This window comes from Sebastes fasciatus, chromosome 18 (genome assembly GCF_043250625.1).
Source record: "Sebastes fasciatus isolate fSebFas1 chromosome 18, fSebFas1.pri, whole genome shotgun sequence".
In the NCBI taxonomy this organism is placed as follows: domain Eukaryota; kingdom Metazoa; phylum Chordata; class Actinopteri; order Perciformes; family Sebastidae; genus Sebastes; species Sebastes fasciatus.
The window spans coordinates 16,000,883-16,023,250 of NC_133812.1; the positions used below are offsets into that span (position 1 = coordinate 16,000,883).

The 22,368-nt window shown below is 37.3% G+C and overlaps 3 protein-coding genes across 11 annotated transcripts in view; all 3 read right to left on the reverse strand.

The window, feature by feature from the left end:
- ppp1r13bb (protein phosphatase 1, regulatory subunit 13Bb) overlaps window positions 1-9,640 on the reverse strand; it is a 32,159-nt gene extending 22,519 nt beyond the window's left edge. For 3 of the 7 annotated variants that reach the window (XM_074616207.1, XM_074616206.1, XM_074616201.1), the window contains exons 1-2: window positions 9,255-9,638; window positions 8,897-9,057 (exon numbers count right to left, since the gene is read on the reverse strand). In XM_074616207.1, coding sequence (XP_074472308.1) covers window positions 8,897-8,905 — 9 coding nt within the window. In that variant the 5' untranslated portion in view covers window positions 8,906-9,057; window positions 9,255-9,638. Of the gene's footprint in view, window positions 1-8,896; window positions 9,058-9,254 lie in introns of those variants that run through there. The other 4 variants (XM_074616208.1, XM_074616203.1, XM_074616202.1 and 1 more) reach the window with 2 other exon arrangements.
- Window positions 9,641-11,254: 1,614 nt separating this feature from the next.
- On the reverse strand, window positions 11,255-14,975 carry LOC141756268 (adenosine 5'-monophosphoramidase HINT3-like). Its single transcript, XM_074615863.1, has 5 exons — window positions 14,779-14,975; window positions 14,539-14,656; window positions 13,505-13,574; window positions 13,243-13,369; window positions 11,255-11,865 (listed from the first exon to the last, which is right to left on the reverse strand). Exons 1-5 carry the CDS (start codon window positions 14,863-14,865, stop codon window positions 11,818-11,820), a joined length of 450 nt encoding a protein of 149 aa, XP_074471964.1. The 5' UTR covers window positions 14,866-14,975; the 3' UTR covers window positions 11,255-11,817.
- A 351-nt stretch (window positions 14,976-15,326) lies between these two features.
- Window positions 15,327-21,085, reverse strand: LOC141756266 (adenosine 5'-monophosphoramidase HINT3-like). Of its 3 annotated transcripts, XR_012591425.1 has the most exons (6): window positions 20,927-21,085; window positions 18,655-18,772; window positions 17,662-17,731; window positions 17,185-17,392; window positions 16,723-16,849; window positions 15,327-16,556 (listed from the first exon to the last, which is right to left on the reverse strand). XR_012591425.1 is itself a non-coding variant. In XM_074615862.1 (5 exons), the coding sequence occupies exons 1-5, from the start codon at window positions 21,026-21,028 to the stop codon at window positions 16,532-16,534; spliced, it is 432 nt and encodes a 143-aa protein (XP_074471963.1). In that variant the 5' UTR covers window positions 21,029-21,085; the 3' UTR covers window positions 15,327-16,531. The 3 variants fall into 3 exon arrangements, 2 of the variants coding, with proteins under 2 accessions (XP_074471963.1, XP_074471962.1); XM_074615862.1 differs by lacking the exon at window positions 17,185-17,392 and having other exon boundaries at window positions 16,733-16,849; XM_074615861.1 differs by lacking the exon at window positions 17,185-17,392.
- Window positions 21,086-22,368: the final 1,283 nt, after the last annotated feature.

A 22,368-nucleotide genomic window follows, 5' to 3' on the forward strand; every position in this document is an offset into this window, starting at 1 on the left:
TTTACTAAATGAACATCATGCTGCATTGAAGAAGACTTGAAACTAGCGATTGAGACCATAAACTCATGTTTACAATGTTTACTGAGGTAATAAATCAAGTGAGGAGTAGGCTCATTTTCTCATAGACTTCTATACAATCAGACTTCTTTTTGCAACCAGAGGAGTCGCCCCCTGCTGGCTGTTAGAAAGAATGCAAGTTAAAGGCACTTCCGCATTGGCTTCACTTTTCAGACCCAGTTTGACCAACTAGTGTGATACTATTGTAAACTGAAATATTTAATGTTTGTATGTTCAAAATAAGCAATATTGCAACATCAATATGTCTCTTGGGTAACTTGTAACGGCATTCTTTTGCATTTTATAGACTTAATAATAGAATAAATATGTCATTTATCTCATGTAATTTTACCTCCATTAGCATATTTGCTCTATGTTCATATTCTCTATCTGAAACGTCGACCATTTATGGTAATATGACAATCTCCTTGGACTTTTTCATGTTTCACTGTTATACAACATTGAGGCATATTGGATGTAATAAGATTTTCCTTTTACACTAATCAGCAGACAGACCCTTAAATCTTAAACTAACACACACACACACTAGTTCCAATGCATGTCTAATGTTACCCCTAAAGGAAGAAAGCAAAAACAAAAAAAAATCCCCAAATCCAGATGGTCCAAGCTGATAAAAACATATCTAAGAAGATTCAGTGTTTGCAAAGTATTGACTCCCTGGGTTAAATATGTCTGCAGGGCATAAAAGAAAACACTTATCCACTTTGAATTTAGAATGTAAAATGTGGAGTAAATAAATATTTTCATCTATTTTCTGGGTAAACAACTAGTATGTGGATCCTATGATGAGATTAATCCACGTCTTGGTTGAATAAAGCCAAAATACAGGATGAGAGGAGCAGTGGATGATGTCCTCTAGAGTGCTCTATGCACAAAAAAAGAGAGAAAGCTATGCCATCAAACTCCAAATGTTATGTTGAAGGATAGTCAGTTTAATTAATGTGATGATGTTCCCCGTGTGTCCTGTTTAGACCAGCCCATATTAATGACTTCTTTGCTATTGTAATTTGTTTTTTGGAAGATAAAAGATGAATATGAACTCCTCTATATCCAGTGTTACAGCACATCTATGATGTGTTTTTCTTTCCGCCAGATTTTCATTGTTTTCCGTGGCACAAAGCGCTCTAGGGGTTCGAGGTGTGCCTTCCTGTTTCATGTGACAGGCCCTCACTTTTTGTGTCACTCACTACAGATAAACAGGACTGTGAAGAGATCACAACATAAAGTGCAGAGAGAAGCCAACATATAGAATATATCTATAACAAAGCCAAGAGTTTGGAGGGATGTTCAAAATGAAATAAAAATGTTGGCTGTGTTTGAAAAGAGTGTTTATCGTGGCCTTTGTGCAAGTTATGCGAGTTCAGCTAGAATCCAGATTCCCCGCATTTTGCTTAACCTTCAACCTTTCACAGTTTTTGCTTCACTGGTTGAACCTAACATGGAGGAGTTGAGCCAAGGAACAGTTTAAGTATAATGCAGAGGAAGTCAAGACTTAGAATGAAACATTACTATCAAAGGGCTCCGTTATCTTAGTTTACATATGGCTCACAATGTCAAACCATAGTCTACAAAGTCACACCAAATCAACGGACCGACACCTCCAACTAGGACTACATCACATCAGAGTTATTATAGTAAACCTAAACAAAAATAAGCAGTGACAAATATTTTTAATAAACTGAAACGAAATAAAAACTATATCCTTTAAGAAAAACTAAACTGAAACTATATAAAATAAAAATGAACGTAAATTCATTTCAGTTTTTCAGAAACTGAATGGACTTTAAATTCCAGGAGATGATGCTGTGACACAATTGCTTCACGAGACACTAAAGTAGCGCAAATATTAAACATTAAACATTATGGCCATTCTTACACAGTTCTCCAATCACGTATTTTGTATGTATATGTAGTTACATACTTCTGAGACATTATAGCTGGCCCTAAAAAAAATAATAAATAAAACTAAATATATAAAAAATAAAAAATAAACCTTTCGGAAAAACAGAAGACTATGAAAACTAAACTAAAATAAAATAAAAAACTGAAAATTCAAAACTATTATAACCTCGCATCCCACCCACTATGCAGTTTACTTTGTTTAGTGAGTAATATTTTACACATGCATCTTTTAGTAGGTGCTCCGATGTAACGTGCAATTAAGTTCCATTGATGCGTAACGGTTTGGCCTCAGGGTGCGTTTGTAGTGCTACAATAACTGTCAGCGTACATCATATAATATCTAAGTTAAGTAAGCCACCTATAGACTATTACTCCGGGAGCTTCTCCGAGATAAAGTGACTCACCCTTTAATAATGCAGCTGTGTGATTCATTGACATTTTCTGCAGCAGCCTGACTGAAGCAATATAATCACTTGTGCTCGGGAGCCTCTGCGACTTCGCTCGGCTCATTATGAGCCCAAAAGCTCCGATTTTGGCAAAATTCAGAAACTATGGATGATGAAACGGAAGTGGAGCCATTATGCTGTCCATCCATACCACCCATCTATCTGCGATTCCATGATGCTTCTTAAGAGTGTTATTAGGACCAATGTCCAGACAGAATAGTGATGGATGTCATTTTTCGGGACCTGATCTGCAAGAGCATGAACAGAAAAAAAAAAAAAAAAGAAATGGGGGAGAAACTGAGAAAAAGGGTTGGAAGTAAGCTGGAGACTAGTTATGTCTACATTTTACTGATAGATAATTACTTTGCTAATCCCCCAGGGATATTGGAGTGCTACCAGCTGCATAATAAGACACAACGTAGTACAGGACGAAACATAATGAACACAAAACAGCCCAGCGAGGCCAGCAACAACATCAGTTTGAATACAGATAAGACTGATGCAGTTATTTTAATTAGTTTTGGTGGTGTCCATCCTTATTTACATTTATGTTTTACAATAGTGTTCAATGTAGAGCTGCAACGATTAATCTATAAGTTGTCAACTATTAAATTAATCGGCAATTATTTTGATAATCGATTAATCAGTGTTATTTTTTAAGAAAAATAGTCAAAATTCTCTGATTCCAGCTTCTTAAATGTGAATATTTTCTGGTTTCTTTACTCCTCTATGACAGTAAACTGAATATATTTGCGTTGTGGACAAAACAAGACATTTAAGGACGTCATCGTGGGCTTTGGGAAACACTGATCCACATTTTTCACCATTTTCTGATATTTTATAGACCAAACAAGTAACCGATAAAACGAGAAAATGATTAACAGATTAATCTAGGATGTAAATAATCATTAGTTGCAGCCCTAGGATTGGACAGTACTTAGGCTGGATAAAGCTTAGTAAATAAACGTTGTTTCCTTTAAATGTTGCCACTGTATTTCCTCATTAACTCTGCCACTGTGACAAATGAAAAACACAATTTAGATTTATTATTATTAATATAATTAATAATTAGATTTGATTTCCTAATGATCTAGGGCTGCACCAAGATCAATGTAAGAAATACAGTAGGTAAATTCAATGAAATATTGTAGTAATAAAATAAAAAGTAAATGAAAATATACCATCCTAATCTGCACTCCGATAACCAAATACTTATTTTTTTTTTTTTTTTTTTTTTTTAAATATGACGACACAGACTTTTATCCTTCAGAGCATGTCAAAACAAACCTTCAATTAATCAGAACGCACATTTAACCAATCAGACAGCATAACTAAGGTGCTAATTTGGGCCTGATTTGAATCGGTCACAAAAAAACACCCCACAGAATATTCTAAAATGTACCTTCAAAATAAATAGACTACCAAATCATGTGAATACAGGTAGAAAACAGAAACTCCAGTGATCCAGCTGACCGACCACGGGAGAAATACCAACCGCCCTCACTAAGTTGCGTCTGCCCATGGTCTTGGCTCTTTTGGCTGCCCTCCGTTTCCTCCTGATCTCCTTCTTTGGTGGCCGGTGGTGCTCCTTTGCCCAAATGGGGTTCTCCTTGGAGAGGCTAACAAGGCCGCGTAACACTATAGTCACAAACCTCTTCATCATAGCGCTGCCGCTCTCGCAGGCATGACACTTAATTGTTATGCCATCCCGAGCCGAACCTCTGAAATCGACAGCGGAGCGTGCATTTGGAAAGTGCTGCAGAGGAGACTTGGGAGGAAAAAACACTTGCTGTATGTGTAATTCAGGGAGGGAGGGGGGGGAGAGATAGCTAGAGAGAAACAAACAGTAAGAGAAAGAGAGAGAGAGAGAGAGACAGAGAGAGTCACAGAGTGGTGGAGGAGGAGGAGGGTGCAGACGAGTCCTTCTATGTGAAAATCGTCCCCTGGTTGTGCCAGTGGCTGCAACACCAACGACTCCCTGCTAATGAGAATATTTTGGCTCCAGCTGTGACTGGCATGAGGGTCAGGGCGCTATTATGTAGAGGCAAAGAAAGGGATCATCCTCATACTGTATGCTGGCTGCCTGTACATGACTAAAAACACACAGTGTCCCTCTTTGCCTGATGCATAATGCTACAGTGGGCATCATCTGGAGATTGGGGCATTTATCATTTAACTCCTGAGAGGGAGAGAGAGAGAGGGATGCTGCTTGGCTGGCCTGATCTCCAGCAGGATGATTCAAACAAACAGTCATTTCCTCTCACAAATCCTGTCACTCATTTTTTCACATAGACGTACCCACATTGAAGAAGAAATATCCAGCGGAATATCGCTTCCTAAACTTTAACTGAAAACATCCACAAACAGGATAAATTCAATTCCCAAATATATATCTACTCACATTGTGACAAAAACATACAAACAGTAAAATAATTCTAACCAAACACAAGCCCAAATGTGCGGAATAAATAGGTAAACACACTATAATCAGTATTACGGTGCAGCCCCACTATACGCGACCAGACTGGCGGCAAAATTCGCTCCCATTCATTGGGAAACGACTGATTTGCTGCACAAAACATCCTGGGATGACCTGCGATGCGGACCAAGCTGGCTGTGCGATGACAGGGAGTGACAATTTAAAAAATTCAAAAATCCAGTTGCAGCAACGGCTCCGAACTGTGTGTACAGCCAGGAAACGCTAAAGCGAGACTAATGATCATAGTTGATAATCTATCCATGTGAAAACATATATTTTTCAGCAAATACTTTAGTTACAATAATATTGTTCAGGTGAGTTCACAGCAGGAGTGATGTTGACTGCATTTTGTCCAGAATCCACTTCTTGAACAGGATTCATGTTTTTAACAGCTTTTTTTCCCTCATTAATTTATGTCATAATCATCCATCTGACAGAAAACTGTTTGTACTGTTGCTTTTTCGTAAATAAAAATACCCTTGTGTGGAGCTGGTAGAGAAGGGGGTACATATGGAGGAAAGATGAGGTAATGATTAGGGCTGCGCGATAATTCAATATGATAATTTATCGTCTTTCGTTTCATTTATCGTGATGAAATCATATATCGAGATACACATTTATATCATCTGAATTGATAATAACAGGCACATACTAACTCAAATTTCTCAGAAAATCTGATGCAACATATATTGAGGGAATATAATTTGAATATTGTGGTTTTCTTTTTACATCACACTTTACATTACCACTCAGCTTAATGCGATTGACAGACGGTATATATATATATGGATATATATATATATTTTTTTCTCTATAAATTTCACTTGAAACTGTTATTAATTAAATGAGAAATATAGTATTTAATTTACATAGAAGTATACAAAAATAGGCTTTACCGTGTGGTTATTTCATATAGACTATTTATTAATTGACTAACCAGAAAACATGCTATATCGTGATATGTATCATTATAGAGATATGAAATTATCTATATCGGGAAAGAAGATTTTGGCCAAATTGCCCAGCCTTATGTGAAATATACTGAAACAAAGGTGACAGAAAACTGAAGAATAATGCCGTTATGTAATATACATGCGTAAGATGAGCAAGATGTAAAAATGCAAACATCTTTCCTTTAGCTGGGTGCTTGAACACCGGTGCACACAAGATGTTTTAGATCCAAATGAAACTTTAAAAAAAAGCTGTTCTAAGGACATGTTCTGTTATTAAGCTGGATAACCTAAATTATAAAAAAAGCATGTGTCCCTTTGATTGAAAGCTGACTAATGTGCATGAGAGGAAGAACGTCTAATTAATAATGTATACTTCTTCAACCAATAAGAAACGAGATCTAGCTGTTTTAAACAGGTGGGAGTTGCTAAATAAACCAATATCTCACTATTTTTATCTGCTCACAGTGAGTTTGAAGAAAAAGGTCTAACAGTAATAGTCATATATTAAACTTATAACGAGTATTTTATGATATAAATGTGATGACTTGGCTCATTTTAAACCAGCATACCTCCCAAAAAAAAAAATGGTAAAAGCGACAATGTTTACTTTTGCTGTAAATCACGCTCTGCCCAGCTCCACCGTGTGAGATTAATGCCACTCGACAATCTACTCCGCTCAAAAAGTTCCCCTTAACAACAGAGCATTAGTCGACGCAGCCACACAGACCTAGATCTGCCAAGGTCTCATTGGCTGGCGGAGTCACGCGAGAACCGAGTGCAGGGTTGCCTCTCTGCTCCACTGGCTCTTTGACTCTGATAGCCTGTTGGTGCCACGGGGTACAAACGTCTATAGAGGCTGCCATCGCAGTCACTCCTGAGAACATGACGGCTACAGCGGCGAATATGGAGTTACCTCTCCTGTACTCCTGAAAGCTCACGAGGCTCTCTGAAGTTGTGCTGACTATAAAGAAAATGTTACGGATAATGTATTTTCAACAAACGTGCAGAAAGATAACCAGCCAAGAATCACCTCCATTCATGACGACACCTTACTGAACCTACTGTAAACTTATCCCGCATCTGAGTTCATGTTCCAATCCCTGAAGGCCAAAAGGGCTGCTCACACTTTTCCCACAATCCATCACTGCATTCTCAGCACAATAGATAACAAAAGAGGTCCCAACAAAAGCATGGCTCCTATAGTGTTGCCGTTCAGGTATCCTATTCTTCGCATCACAGAGCGTCTTGAACAATAACACCAGGGAAAACAACAGCATGAACATGGTTTGATTCAAAGCCTACTGTATCGACTGTTTTAAATATAGCCCAAATTTTGTTTTATTCAAAGCAAATTAATTATTATTATTATTATAACGACAGTACAGTGTGTGAAGTTAACCAGTCCTATTTTGATATACAGTAGGGGTGTAAATCACAAGTTTCATCACGATACGATATTCAAGATTCAAAATCGTATCGTGATGAAACTTGTGATTATATCGATTCTTTGGACAATAATACGATATTTGCTGATATGACAAAGTCTGCCATGATACGATTTTGATTCGATCAATTTAGGGGCCTGCGATCAATATGAGACAATATCGTATGCCCATTTAACATAATCAGTTACATTTATATCAACTCCCAAAAAGCAACAAAAATATGATTTGCCAATTTCATTATTGGACTCTTCCAGACATTTAAATAAAAAAAACTATCTATTCGTTTATAATAAAAAGAATAAAAATAGACTGTTGTTTACTATAAAGTGCCACATTTCTCATGTTTAAGCGCTGTTTGAATGTTTAGGAAGGAGGTGTGCTTGGACGGAAATGGTGACACCAATGTACCATGGGAATTTCAAAATAAAGGCGTATCTTAAAGATGAAGATATGTATTGATGTTTTCCTTTTTACAATCGATGATATTGGATCGTTGATAGCTGTATCGATACATCAATTCATATTGATGTATCGTTACACCCCTAGTATACAGGAGTAATACTTCAATACTGCACAATTTTGCAAGAAAATATATTCTATTCTTCGTAAAGCAAACAGACTTCAGATACACCATAATCCCTGTCCTTCAAGTTATGACAAGCCCTGTTATACATTTCCCCTTCCTAATGTCATTGCAACAATCAACATGGAAAATGTACATCCTGCAGCTATGGAAGAGAGTCAAACTGTGTTCTTCATCTTAATCGGTTCCTTTTATATATTTTTAGCCACATGACCATCACATTGTGAATGAAGATGGCCCAAATGCCACAGAGCAAGATGAAAAACTACTCTACGTGTAGAGAGCATGACACCTGACACCATGAAGATTATGGGGGTCAAAAACCACCCTACCCTCCAGATGCTTTATGAGCAGTCTGTCATCAGACAGGCACAGAAAAATGTGTCAGACCCAACTCACATCTTATACCAGGAGTACCAACTTTTACCTTCCGGCAGGAGATATAGAGACCTACGGAGCAGGTTGAACCGTTACAAACATTAATTCTTGCCGATGTCTATTAAACTTCTCAACAACTCGTTACATAAAGCTATCATAAGGACAGTGCAATATGGTTAGACAGTGCAATATGGTTAGACAGTGCAATATGTTAAATTGGGACAGTGCAATATGTTGAATCTGTGTAATATTGGGCTATTGTCTGTGCAATATGGGCAAGACGGTGGACGGTGCAGTGCACTACCTGGGTGCAATACCTGCCATGGTGTGTGTGTTAGTATGTGCCATTATGTACGTGGACTGTGTATGTGTTGAAACATCTGTTTCTGTGGAACTGTGTCCCTGTCTTGTGTGGAATCGTTTATTATTGTTGTTGATGCTGTTTTCATTTAGTGTTTGTAACTTCAGTTGGACAGAGTCCAGGAACAATTTCCCCACGGGGACAATAAAAGTATATCCTATCTTAATTTCCACACAGGTCTGATTTTGTCAAGGCATCGATCTTGGAAGAATAAATGGGAATAAATCACATGTTTGTATGCCAGAAGAGCAGGGGGGGTTTCTGCACTTACCGGCATCATATTGGCAGCTCTGGCAGGTCAAATCCAGGTGTGCATCTGCAAGTTGACTGTGGTGCTCACCCACTTAGTTTCAATGACACCACCGACCACCTTTTACTAGTCCTGGGCTCTGGTTACTCCAATGTGACAACCAACCTGGGCCTCAGTCCTCTCTGTAAACAACAAGAAAATTGATGAGCATGATGCTGAACATTGTAAAAGGTAAAATAACACAGAGCTCATGTTATCATCAGCCACACACGTTCAATTTAAATGGCCCAGGCGTGGCTCTGTGTAGCTGCTGCTGCTGCAAACAAGCTGTTGGTTAACCAGACATATTACTAAGTCATAACACATTATTTATACTCACCAATGTCAGAGACAAGTCATTGTTTCAGGGAGTAAATCTTAGCTACGTTACAGTGTAAAGGCACGGAGCTAACCGAGCCAGCTGTCAGCCAGCCAGCTATGGAGCTCTCTACTACGGTATTAGCTGTTAGCAGAGGCGGCTAAAGGACGGTGATGTCTCTCCTCTCGTCGGTCCTTTAGCTCGCATTCACTGCACATCGGTACCAGCTATCGATGGAGCGTGTTTCAAGCAAAACGACGGTGAATAAATGTCCATCCAGGTTGGCTAACTGCGGGTGCAATGATTCGTCGTTAGCTTAGCAGGCTAGCAGCAGCAGTGCTAGTTGACGAGAAATACAAATAGCTGAGATCCAGTTGTTGACGGCGCGAGGGGCGGGGCTACACCGCAGCAGCGAGGAGCGTCACGTCACGTCACGTCAAACGACGTAGAGCGTCAAGAGTCGAATGTCGAACGTCGAACGTCACCAGCCAGAGGATACTAGTTCAACTGGCTGCTGGGATGTTTGTGATTTATTCTAGTTAGTCTAGTCCAGGGGTCAGCTACCTTTACTATCAAAAGAGACATTTTAAAAAATAATAATACAAAAACATTTGAGCATTGTGATGAAGGTAACAGAGTTTATAGTCGAAGTATATAGTATATAAGTCTAATGCAGTGAGGGCCAAAGTGCAATTGTGCGACGGAGTATTAGGGCCACATTGAGGGGAAAAAATCGTAGATTTACAGAATAAAGTCATAACTTTACAAGAAAAAAGAAAATAACACGTAAAATTACTACTTTATAATATTATGACTTTAGTCTCATATTACGACTTCTTTTCTCGTAATATTATGACTTTATTCTCGAAATCTCGGATTTATTATTTTTCCTCAATGTGGCCGTATTACTCTCTCGTACCATCATACATTAGACCTACAACAATGATAAATAAAAATGAAAATGTAACAAAAAACAGTTATTCATTTCCATTTTTATAAATCCACAGGGAGCCACTGGAGAGGAGCTAAAGAGCCGCATGTGGCTCCGGAGCCGCAGGTTGCTGACCCCTAGGCTGGTGGGATGTTTCAGTCTCCAAAATCAAACGACTTTATAAATAACACAGTTCTATATATATATATATATATATATATATATATATATATATATATATATATATGTGTGTGTGTGTTTTTTTCTTTTTGTCAACAATGGTTGGTGGGACATTTAATAATCAACCTGTAAATTCAATATTTTTTCTCAGACTTCTTGTGACAAAGCTTATACATATTATAGCCAGCACCCAAGAAATAAAGTGCAGGAAGTTTGGCTGAGATCTGATTTATATATAGGGGCTTTAAATGAGCTCAATTTTGCTGGAAGAAAATAAAAATATGCCTCTTATCTTTATCTAGTCAGCTCACCTGTTAATAGTCTATGGAAGAAGTCACTGCAGAGCTTGCAGGATGTTAACATGCCCAAGGGTGATAATAACATGCCAACAAGTTGTGCTGTTGTAGATTTAGAGTAAGTAAGTAAGACAGAAAAGCACTTGGTCTGAGTGATCATGTAATGCGCTCTGAATGCTGTGTGACAGCTTCTTCCCGAATTTGACATGTGCTGTTGTTGACAGATGTTATAGTTTTGGGCACCTTCTTCATCATTTTAGCAAATTCCTGATGACACAAGGCTTTGAATATCAGTTATTTTTCAATCTCACTACTGACACATTACAACATAATAATATGATAAATGATATTCTAGAGAACCTTTTAGGGACAATGCAGATGTATCTGTGTGTACTACGGTATGAATACGGAGAAGTGCAGTATAACAGCAGGATGATGTCAGCCAGAAATTAAAAAGAGATGATCATATTTCATGTTTCCTGCTTCATCATTTTTAAATAAGTAATAATAAGATTGAGTTAGTTTATGAAACCCATTGGTGCCCCTCTATCCTGCCTCTCCATAAAACAAGTTCACTAGTGACATCAAGTGGCTCAAAGAAAGAACTGACGAGATTGTTTATTAAAATTATATATATTATATTAATATTAAAAGACAGATTGTACCCCAGTGCATCAGATAAGTTATGACACAAGATACCAAAGGTATAAGCAGCTGTTTCAATTGATCCACTTCAAAAACACAAACAGACAAGTAAACATACAAACCAAAAATTATTAATGGTAAAAAAAAATACAATTAAATGATTTGTTATATGTGATTTTAAAACTGTCACAAGATATGCGTTATCCATTTTCAAGTTAGTCTTCAAAGTTTGAATTTAAATAAATAATATATATCCTAAATGCTGTAATTCTCTCCTCATTGCCCAACATGACATTTGATAGAATGCATTATTAAAAAAATCTTGGTCAATCTCTTTTTCCTCTTTTGTTCACAACTGAATCATCAAGCAGCATGGAGGAATATACACCATTATACTGTAACTCATTAATAAAAAAAAATGTAAAGTCAGATATAAAACTGATTTAAAATTGCACTCAGTGAAGCAGGATTACAATAAATAACCCGTCAACATAAAAGAAGACTGTTGCACCTTCAGACTCGTTGTATCTCTTCATTTGACCTTGCCGCGAGTCCTCAACTGAGAAAGCACTTTGTCGACCTGCAACAGAACAGAACAAGGAACTTACACAGCATTCATAATATTGTAATTCAGTGTAAAAGCGATCAAAAGACGTACAAGATGTTAACGCAGAAGAGAAAATGTGGCTCATTTCTGATTTTGACAGCCATCGCTATAGGGAGGCTGGAGTGTGCTACCAAAATAATTACTCAATTTTTTCATGGGTCAATATCACATAAAGGTCTTATTGATACAATTTGTATGTAGACGAATATAAAAAAACAAACATCTACAGAGCCTTTAGAAAGCAGCTGAATAAAAGTATGGCATTTCCTGAATTTTTTTTTGTTGTGAATTAATCATTTAAAAAATGTTGGCGGGTTCAAAATGAATGTTTTGTTTATCTTTGTGGAACATATCTGATGTTTGGTTCCCACTTCTAACAAGGCTTGTGAGCCAATAGTAAGACAACGTTGGTGTCACGTGGTATCTCTGGGTTGTCAGTTAGTGTGGAAAAAACAGATAAATGGCTGAAATTGACAGTAAGTGCCTGGCAACGAATTGTTGTGAAGTAAATACAATGGAACGGGGGAGGGAGAATGTGACATCTAGTGGCTGAATGTTATCAATGTTATCAATAACACCTTTAATTAATGGATAATAACAACTTTGATTAATTGATTAAGACAAAATAAAAAGCTGCTAATTAAATATTTCTATGGCCATGTTTTTAATTAAAAAAAAAAGGCAACTTTAAATTAATGTAAGGAATAGTAAATCATTCAACATGTCCATTTAAAAATTTAATTCAAAAGTTTAAATATATTCATAATTTAAAGACAACAAAGTTTTAGTATTTTTACTAAAGCTTTTTGGAATTGCAAAATTAAAAAAAAATACTTTACCTTAGTATTTACATTTTATGTCACCTTATACTTTTACTCCTCTCCATTTATTAGACAACTTTAGTAACTAGTTACTTTGCATATTCAGCTTATTAATAGAAGAAAAAAATAATCTACTTACACATTATGATATATTATCACAGGTTAAGTTACCCGGCAGTATATAAAGTGCTTAAACTTAGCTTCACCTTTACCAGCTGCAACATTAAAGTGATGAACACATGCATCACTAATTATAATCCAATAATATAATATATGTTAGGCCAAAATGAGCCATTCTGCTTAATGAGTACTTATAATTTTGATGATTTAAGTATATTTTGATGCTAATACTTTGGTACTTTTACTTAAGCAATAATTTGAATGCTGGACTTTTACTTGTAACAAAGTATTTTTACACTGTAGTATTGCTACTTTTACTTAAGTAAAAGGTCTTAATACTTCTTCCATCACTGGTTGGCACACTCAAGTCTCCACAGATAAATGCAGCCATCCAAGATATATCACTCACTGTGATGAACCAGTGAGATTGCGGCCCGTAGCGAAGCTGCGACTTGAAGTCCATCTGACTGGCTGGAGCAAGAATGTGCAGGTGGAGGTGGGGAACAGATGAGAATGGAGGCACATGAAATCCCAACCTGCACAGAGTCAATGTGGGTTTAAAAACAGGCCATAAATACAAATTAAATTATTTAAAACTAAATCATCACTGTGAATCAAAGCAACACAGAACATTATGATCACAAGACACAACTCTCAGGAGATTGACTTACCTGATGTCATCCAGGTTGCTGATTTTATTTTTCTCCAGAATACTCCTTCCCATTTCTACCATCCGCTCCACTATCAACAACAAATAGAGTTCATGTTAAGTCCATAAGGGACAGTGTCTCAGGTACACCTTTGGTTTTCTAATAAGCATTATATAATATGGAGTAAAATAATGAAATAATAAGTGGATATTCCCATTCACAGTTTCAGTGTTTTTATAAAGTTTATATCTGTGATTAAAGAGACATAAGATCAGGTAATTTCTGTTCGCCTGAAATCAGAGAGGATGCTTTCTGATGTCACATATGATATAGTATCTGCTATCAGGACCGCTCTAAATCTTAGTTCTTTTAAATCAGAGCTTAAAACTTTCCTGTTTGCTGCTGCCTTTTATTAAACCAGATAATGATCTTATACTGCACTAGAGCTTTTACTCTTGTGTGTTATACTCTATTTTAGCTTCTATCCTAGCTTTTATTTTTAGCTTGTTTTTATTTTCTAATCTTTAATGTTTTTATTATGTCTTAATGTTCTTTTGCACTTTGTCGCAATGTTCTTGAATGTTTATGTAAAATCACTTTGAATTGCCCCTGTTACTGAAATGTGCTAAACAAATAAAGCTGCCTTATGCCTTGCCTTGCTATTGAAAACCTAAAACTAAAAAAAAAAAACGTATTTATGATCTATTCCAATTGTTTAACAGACCCCGACTGATTTTTCTTTATATTTTCTTTTCCTTACATTTTATTTCTTATATAATCGATTTTATTTTTATATTATTTGTATACTGTTAAATCTATTTACTTAAATTTTTGTAATGAAAAATCTGAACAGGTACTTTATGTAACTGCTGTATTGAACTTTGTAAATAAAGTATTGGGAAAAAAAAAAAGAAAAAAAAATTTCAAACAAAGTGACCTCTCAGAGTGGGCGACATTTTTCCTCTAATCAATCAATCAATCAATCAAAGGCTGCTGACTCACATCTGTCTCTATTGAACTACCACTGATAACTGTGACAAATGTCTGTCCCTCACCTAGAGGTATGTCCTCCCCCTGGAGACATTTGCAGTTGTCGATATGCGTCCTGGGAACAACAAGGTAGTGATGTGTGGCTGCAGGCTTCGTGTCACGAAAACAGAGCAGCTCATCGTCCTGTACACACAGAGACAGAGACACAGAGAGACACACAGAGAGAGAGAGAGAGAGAGAAACAGAGGAAGAGTCAGCTGTGTAACTTTTGACAGTAAAAGCATGAATGAACTGTCGGTACTCACGCTCAGTAGTATTTCCGTGTCAGCCTGGTTGGTCACTATTTGGCAGAAAGGACAGTCTTCGCTCCCAGAAGCGTCCTGAGTCTCCATTGTGTTTTCTAAAGTTGTGTCTAATAACAACTCATCATTGGGGTTGATTCTGAATACAAGTAAAGTCTGGGCGTGTCTGTGGACAAATGGAGTAAGGACAACCAGCCGCTGACAGAGCTAATCGAGCATGCTGCGTTCAAGGAACCGCGTAAATTCCCTTTAAAGGTCCCATATTATGCTCATTTCCAGGTTCATACTTGTATTTTGTGTTTCTACTAGAACATGTTTACATGCTGTAATGTTAAAAAAACACTTTATTTTCCTCATACTGTCAGCCTGTATATACCCTCTGTCTGAAACGCTCTGTTTTAGCGCGTTTTAGAAGAAGAAAAAGGCACTTTTTTTAAAATTGAAATTCTTTTTTTTTCTTCATTCACACATGCACAAACAGGACCTATACATGCATTAACAAGTCATATTTAGAATTTAAAGGTCCCATATTATAAAAAAGTGAGATTTCATGTTTTTTTATTATAAAGCAGGCTTTATACTGTGAAAGTATCGAAACACTCAATCCACAGGTAAATACACACAGCCCGTATTCAGAAACAAGCTGTCAGGATTTCTAGCCCCGAGAGCGAGGGGGCTGCCCCTGACCTGGAATCTCTCCAGTGACCAGTTCACACTCGGTTCCTGCGGGGACTTGAACCTGTGACCCTCCGGTTCTCAAGCCAAGTCCCTATGGACTGAGCTACTGCCGCCCCAATTGCGACAGAATGCGTTAACTGGGACACATTCAGAATGTTTACGTTTAAAATTGTGAGTATAAAAAGGGTCTAAATAGTGTATATTTGTGACATCACAAATAGGCAGAAATCCTGACAGCTTGTTTCAAATGCAGAGTTTCTGAATACAGGCTGTGTGTATTTCCCTGTGGATTGAGTGTTTCGATACTTTCACAGTATTTATATAGGACTTATGCCTGCTTTAAAATAAAAAAAACATGAAAATCTCACTTTTTTATAATATGGGACCTTTAAATCCTAAATATGACTCGTCAGACATTACATCAGGGAACCCATCTATTGTGTAGGGTACATATAAAAACCTAAAATTGTTAATTAAATTAATATAATGAAACGATTTGGGAAACAGCGTATTCGCTTTAGGGGCCATAGGAGCACATGACTGTCTCTCATTTAAGAAACTTGGTGGAAAATGTGTTTGAGTACTTTCCAGGATGTAGCAATAAATAAACTCTCTTCCATCCCCCAAAAACACTGTAGTTATGCAAAATAATTTAATTTTAAGATATCTCAAGAAACCCATATACACAGAATGGTGTTCAATGGAGTCAATCCATTGTTTTCTTTTATCACGGACCATAAAATATAATAAATATAATTTCACACTTTGGTAATTTACATACATTCATACAGACAAAGCCGACAACAAACAGTACAATACAACTGATTATACTGTATATGCATAGCATACTGTCTGCTGCACATACAGACGTCCAGCGTGTGTAGTCGTTTCTCTACAGTGACATCTCAATGCTACGGCTTTCCTTTCAAAACTAATTGATTTATCCGCTTCATTATCTCATTTACTGACTCAGTTTCCAGATAATGTTCTTTCCAGACGACAGTTTATAATGTTGCCATCGCTGTAGTGTCTCAACATGGACAACACAAATCACCATGGACTGATGGAGCTTTATCCTTTAGATACCTCCGGAGACGTTCTTCCTGTAAACAAAAGAACAAGTAAAATAAGTGCACATTTCTAGATCACCATGATAAACAGTAATTTCACAGCCATTGCATACATAGATAACACTGCAATGACTGTAATATTATAAGATAATGAATACAATAAGGAGTAAGGAAAGTGGCAGTAGTCCTCGACACTCACAGTAACAAACCTGTCGGTGCTTGGAATGAACTTATAGTTCCAGTAGCTGTAGATTTGGCTGCTGGGGGCGAGCACATGGAGGTGGAGGTGATCAACTGAAATGAAGGGAGGTTGGTGGAAGCCCAGGCTGTGGAGGAAAACACATCAATGTAACAATCAGCACGCTGACAAGCAAGTCAAAGTACAGTTTGAGACATTTCAATAGAGGAATGACACTTCAGCAAATTACAACTTTGACTTTTGACAGTGTATTCCCACCTTTCATTCCATTTAAACTACAACTGTGTAGTTTACTTTAGTTTTGAGCTTAAAGGTGCAGCGCACATTTCAATTAGGCCTATACTTTCTTTCATTAGGCTACTTAAAGAGGACCTATTATGCTCATTTTCAGGTGCATACTTGTGTTTTGGGTTTCTACTTGAACATGTTTACATGCTTTGATGTTCAAATGTTTTCTCATACCGGCTGTGCTGCGGCACCTCTTTTCACCTTTCACCATGTGTTACTTGGTGACATCACCACGTTACGGAAGAAAAGGCAGGACTTCAACAAGGTGTTTCAGGCAGTTCAGGAGCAGTGTTTCTGTGGGGGAGTAACTCCCTTTGGTGTGGACTTTAGGCTTTGTAACTCTGCAGACCTTTTACATGCACAACAATAATTATTTAACACACTAAAGGAAAGGGAAAAAGCACAAAAGCATAATAGGTCCTCTTTAACACAAAAGTTTGACATTTTAGATAATACACACACTTGCTTTCTGGCAGAGATGAGAAGATTGATGCCACTCTCATGTTTGAGAGTGGTATCGATCTTCTCACTTAACTTTCCAATAATATCCAAAAATGTCTAACTATTCCTTTAAACATTTTGTTCATTAAAGTTTAAACACCCCCCCCCCCCCCCCACACACACACACACACAGTACCTGTCTTCATCTACCTTATGTTCCTCATGTCAGTGATCCCTTGGTCGTGTAGAACAGCTTTCCCCATTTCAGCCATCCTTTCAACTGTTGGATACAAGACAGACTCAATTATTTCTTGGTAAAGACCTGACTAAGATAAAACTCACAGAGGTAGCTCAAACATCACCTTTATTAAAGTGAACAAATAGGAGTTGTGAATGTAGATGTGTACTAGTAAATGTGGAAGCAGCAGCGGCATTGTTGTAGTAGTTGTAGAAGTAGTTTCAGCAGCAGAGTTCTAGTTCTAGTAGTATCCTAAGTAGTTATAAAAGTAGTAAATAGAGTGTTAGTAGAAACTGTAGTTCAGTCAGGACCACTTTAGTCAAAGAAAAACTGTATTTCCATTCGCAGTAATATATATATTTGGCGGTATGGCTCTGTTCTGGGACAGAGAGAGAGAGAGGCAATCTCCTTGCCTTTCCATGTGCATACATGGAAGCATAAGACAAGGAGAGCCGACCTCCTTGTCCTTCCATGTGCATACATGGAAGCATAAGACAAGGAGAGCCGACCTCCTTGTCCTTCCATGTGCATACATGGAAAGCCAGAGCAGGGAGAGCAGCAGCAAAGACCCCCCTGGGTGCAAAACAGAGCTGGCATCATCATTAAAAGAAGGTGATGGGGTGGAAGTGGGTTGCGAGCGGCTTGTAGAGGAAGCAGCAAAGGTAGGCAGGTTGAAGCTGCTTAAATAAGACGCCCTGTATGAAATTTGCCAATAAATGCATAGAGGGGAATCAGCTGATCCATCAGCTGATTGGGCTGGCTTAAAATCTGCTGCTATCAGCTGATATAGGGCTGTGATATGAGCAGAGATTGACTCCGTGGCCTGCCTGATCTACCGCTACGCTCGATAAGTGTTATTAGAAGCCGTATATTGTTAGTAGCAACAGTATAGCCGTAGCAGCTCAGTAGAAATAGTGGTTATTTGCAGTACTTATACTAGTTGGTAGTGATCCACTATGACAGACCGAGGCCGATGTGTTCCATGTTCAGTGAGAAGCAGCTGTGTATGTGCTGTATGGGTACAACCAGGTAATGGTGAGGAGCAGCAGGGACGATGTCTCTAAAACACACCAGCTCGTTGTTCTGTTGAGGATAGAAATACAGAGATGAAACACAAGTGTTAATAATACAGGCCAGTGAATGCAGCATTTGTTGCAACTCATATGTATTCAACCTGTTAACAGGTGTGTGTAGCAGAGTCAAGAGGCACTTCCTCTTTCACTGTGTGGCACACCTGGTGAAAGGTGTGCCACACCAATTATCATCCAATTATTATCAAATAATAATATTCATAATAATCATCATGATAATAATGCATTTAGGCTATAATGTCTGCCAAAATATGTGACTCCCTCTTTAACGCACACACCATCAAGTTATTTATTTTATATATACTTCAGATCATGCCTGATAACCTTGGTGAATAAGGAGTAGTTTTTTATTATCCTAGCAAAAATGATACACATTCTGCAAGACTGCATTTTCAACCTGCTACTAAACGCATCCCCTCTGCAGACCCATCATCATTATTTTGTGTCTACATCAGACTTCAACAGCTCTGTAGCGTATTAATAATAATATCAAAGGCTTTGCCTGTACCTGACAATAACCTGATATCCATTCATTCATTCATTCTCACTGTGCAATATCATTTTCCACTTGTGCAATTTTGTTAATAGTCTGTTTATTGTCAATACTGTATATACTGCTCCTATTTTTATACTTCCTTCTATTTGAATGTTTCATATTTTGTTATACTTTGTTTAGCTCTTTTTTACTGTGTTAGCTGATGCATCTTGTTTTTTGCACTATCCCGTTTGCTGCTGTACACTGCACATTTCCCCACTGCGGGACTAATAAAGGAATATCTTATTTTATCTTTGCAGCTCAAAGGTTTTAGAAAAATCCAACACCTGAGCTGCATCCACTATAATGAAAGTCACAAAGTGTGGCTGAAAGCTACAGTAACATCAAGTAAATGCACCTATGATGAGCATTTTTTTTTTTGTCAAACTTGAATGCTAGTGATGTTACGTGCTGTGCCGAGGCTTCGGAGCGTGTGTCGAGTAATCCAGGAAGTTTTCCGCGATGCGTGTATCGAGGCTTGTTTCGTTTTAGACCAATGACGTCATTGATGACATCCGAAGCCTCGCTGCCCGGCCGTACCGCCCACTGGTTCATGAAGTGTTTCAGATCTTCACTGGTTCAACCAATGCCGCTTTCCAGAAGTGACACAGAACACTAATATTAACCCTCCTGCAATTATTATATTATATTACACTCCACTACAATACAATTATTAACTTAGGATTGGTTTGCACACATAAGATGAATTACTCACAAAACAATTACAGTTTATTATACATGTATCTTATATACTCATAATATACTTACTAAATAGACATTTTATTAAATATGATATATATATATATATATATAAATTGATTACATGGTAATAGATTTTTTTTCATTGTTTATAGTCATTCCCAACAGCCTTTACTGGCGCAAAATACAGTATATCACAGATCTGTGTTCCCAGTAGACCACAACCAGCACTGATCCCAGTAGAGCACTTACACTTACACACCAAAAACTGACAAACTGACAATAACCTGATATTTTCAGGTGGATTTTCATTTAATTCTCACTGTGCAATATCATTTTCCACTTGTGCAAATTTGTTAATAGTCTGTTTATTGCCAATACTGTATAGACTCCTATTTTTATACTTCCAATCTTTATACTTGGTTCATATTTTGTTACACTTTGTTTAGCTCTTTTTTACTGTGTTAGCTGATGCATCTTGTTTCTTGCACTATCCCCTTTGCTGCTGTACACTGCAAATGTCCCCACTGCGGGACTAATAAAGGAATATCTTATCTTATCACATGGTTAAGATCATATTTGTCTGTTTTACACTCTTTGACCACCAGGTGGTTTCGTGAGCACATGAAGCCTCGAGCAATGAACCCTTTTCCGAACCAATTTGCTGGAAAGCTTCAAAGCTTCATGAGGCTTCATCTCGCCATCACTATTGAATGCTGTTCCTGCTGTATTATACGTTCATATTTTATTGTTTGATAGCATTTAAGAAGAAGTCAAACAAGACTTCCTAATTAAAACTTATTTAAGCCACATTAGGGATGATATAAAAGTGTTATAGCCTGCTGAATAAGTTATAGGTGAGCTGGAACTCTACCTGCATCTGGGCAACTGTAGCTACTAAACAGATCTTACCTTTATGATGACTTCTGTTTCTTTGTCTTGATCGTTGGCTATCAAACAGAAAATACAATTTTTGTCAATTCTTGTACTAGATTGTGTTTTGTTTTCCGCCATATTTCCGATATGTTCTTGAAATGTCTGTAGTTTCCTCTTCTACTCTTCCTCCTCCTCCTGCCGGTAAACACTTTTATCATAGGCTGCAACGTGCCGAAGATCGTCTATGTTTGCGAAGAGAGATCACTCAATTTATTTTCCCGAACACACCAAACACTTTTGGAATCTTTTTACTGGCTCTTCAAACAGAAATAAACATTGTTTTAAAAAACATTGGTGGTGTTATAGAGGAAGAAATGTAACCCATTTAGTTACCTTTTATAATAATTTCTACTTCAGTTTCCACTGCAGAGACATATCTTTAACTCTATTTTATTGTATTTTGTTTTATTTCTTCTATCTAGTGCAGGGGTCAGTAACCTTTACTATCAAGAGAGCCATTTTAGGCAACAAAAAAAAACAGCTTATAGTTTGAGTATATAGTATATACGTCTAATGCAGTGAGGGCAAAGAGCAAATGTACTATGGAGTATTAGGGCCACATTGAGGGGAAAAAAATTGGAGATTTCCAGAATAAAGTCATAATTTTATGAGAAAAGAAGGTCGTAATATTACGAGAATAAAGTCCTAGGTTTACGAGAAAAAAAGTCGTAATATTACGAGAATAAAGTCATAACTTTATGAGAAAAAAAGAAAATAACACGTAAAATTACTACTACTTTGTTCTCATAATGTTAAGACTTTTTTTTCTCTTAAACTTCTGACTCTATTCTCGTAATATTTTGACTTTATTCTCGAAATCTCAGATTAATTTTTTTCCTCAATGTGGCCCTAATACTCTGTCGTACCATCGTACCATAGACCTACAACAATGATAAATAAAAATGAAAATATAAACAAAAAACAGTTATTCATTTCCATTTTTAAAAATCCACAGGGAGCCACTGGAGAGGGGCTAAAGAGCCCCATGTGGCGCCAGAGCCGCAGGTTGCTGACCCCTGATCTAGTGTAAAGTAATAGGTATGTACATTTATTAAGAGATTTGTAAATACAGTGTTTTTCGTACCCACCTCGTGTCTTTTGTGTGAGTGACGCACGTTTTTGGGGATTTATGTCAATTGCTGCTGTAACACCTCAATTTCCCTCCGGGGATCTATTTGTGGTCTTAACTGTTACAGCAAGCAGACAAGATATATATTGACCTGTAGGGCGATAACAGCATGCCTTCAAAAAAAAACTAAAAATGGCTTAAAAGGGTCAGTTCAGAGTCGGTTCACACACATTTCCCTCGTTCTCAGCAGTTCTCGCTATACAGATAGTTTCAATGTTATGTAGCGAGATTTTGAGGAAAAACTGTTTTGTTTTGTTGTAATTTGAGCCCAACCATTGCCTTCCAAGTG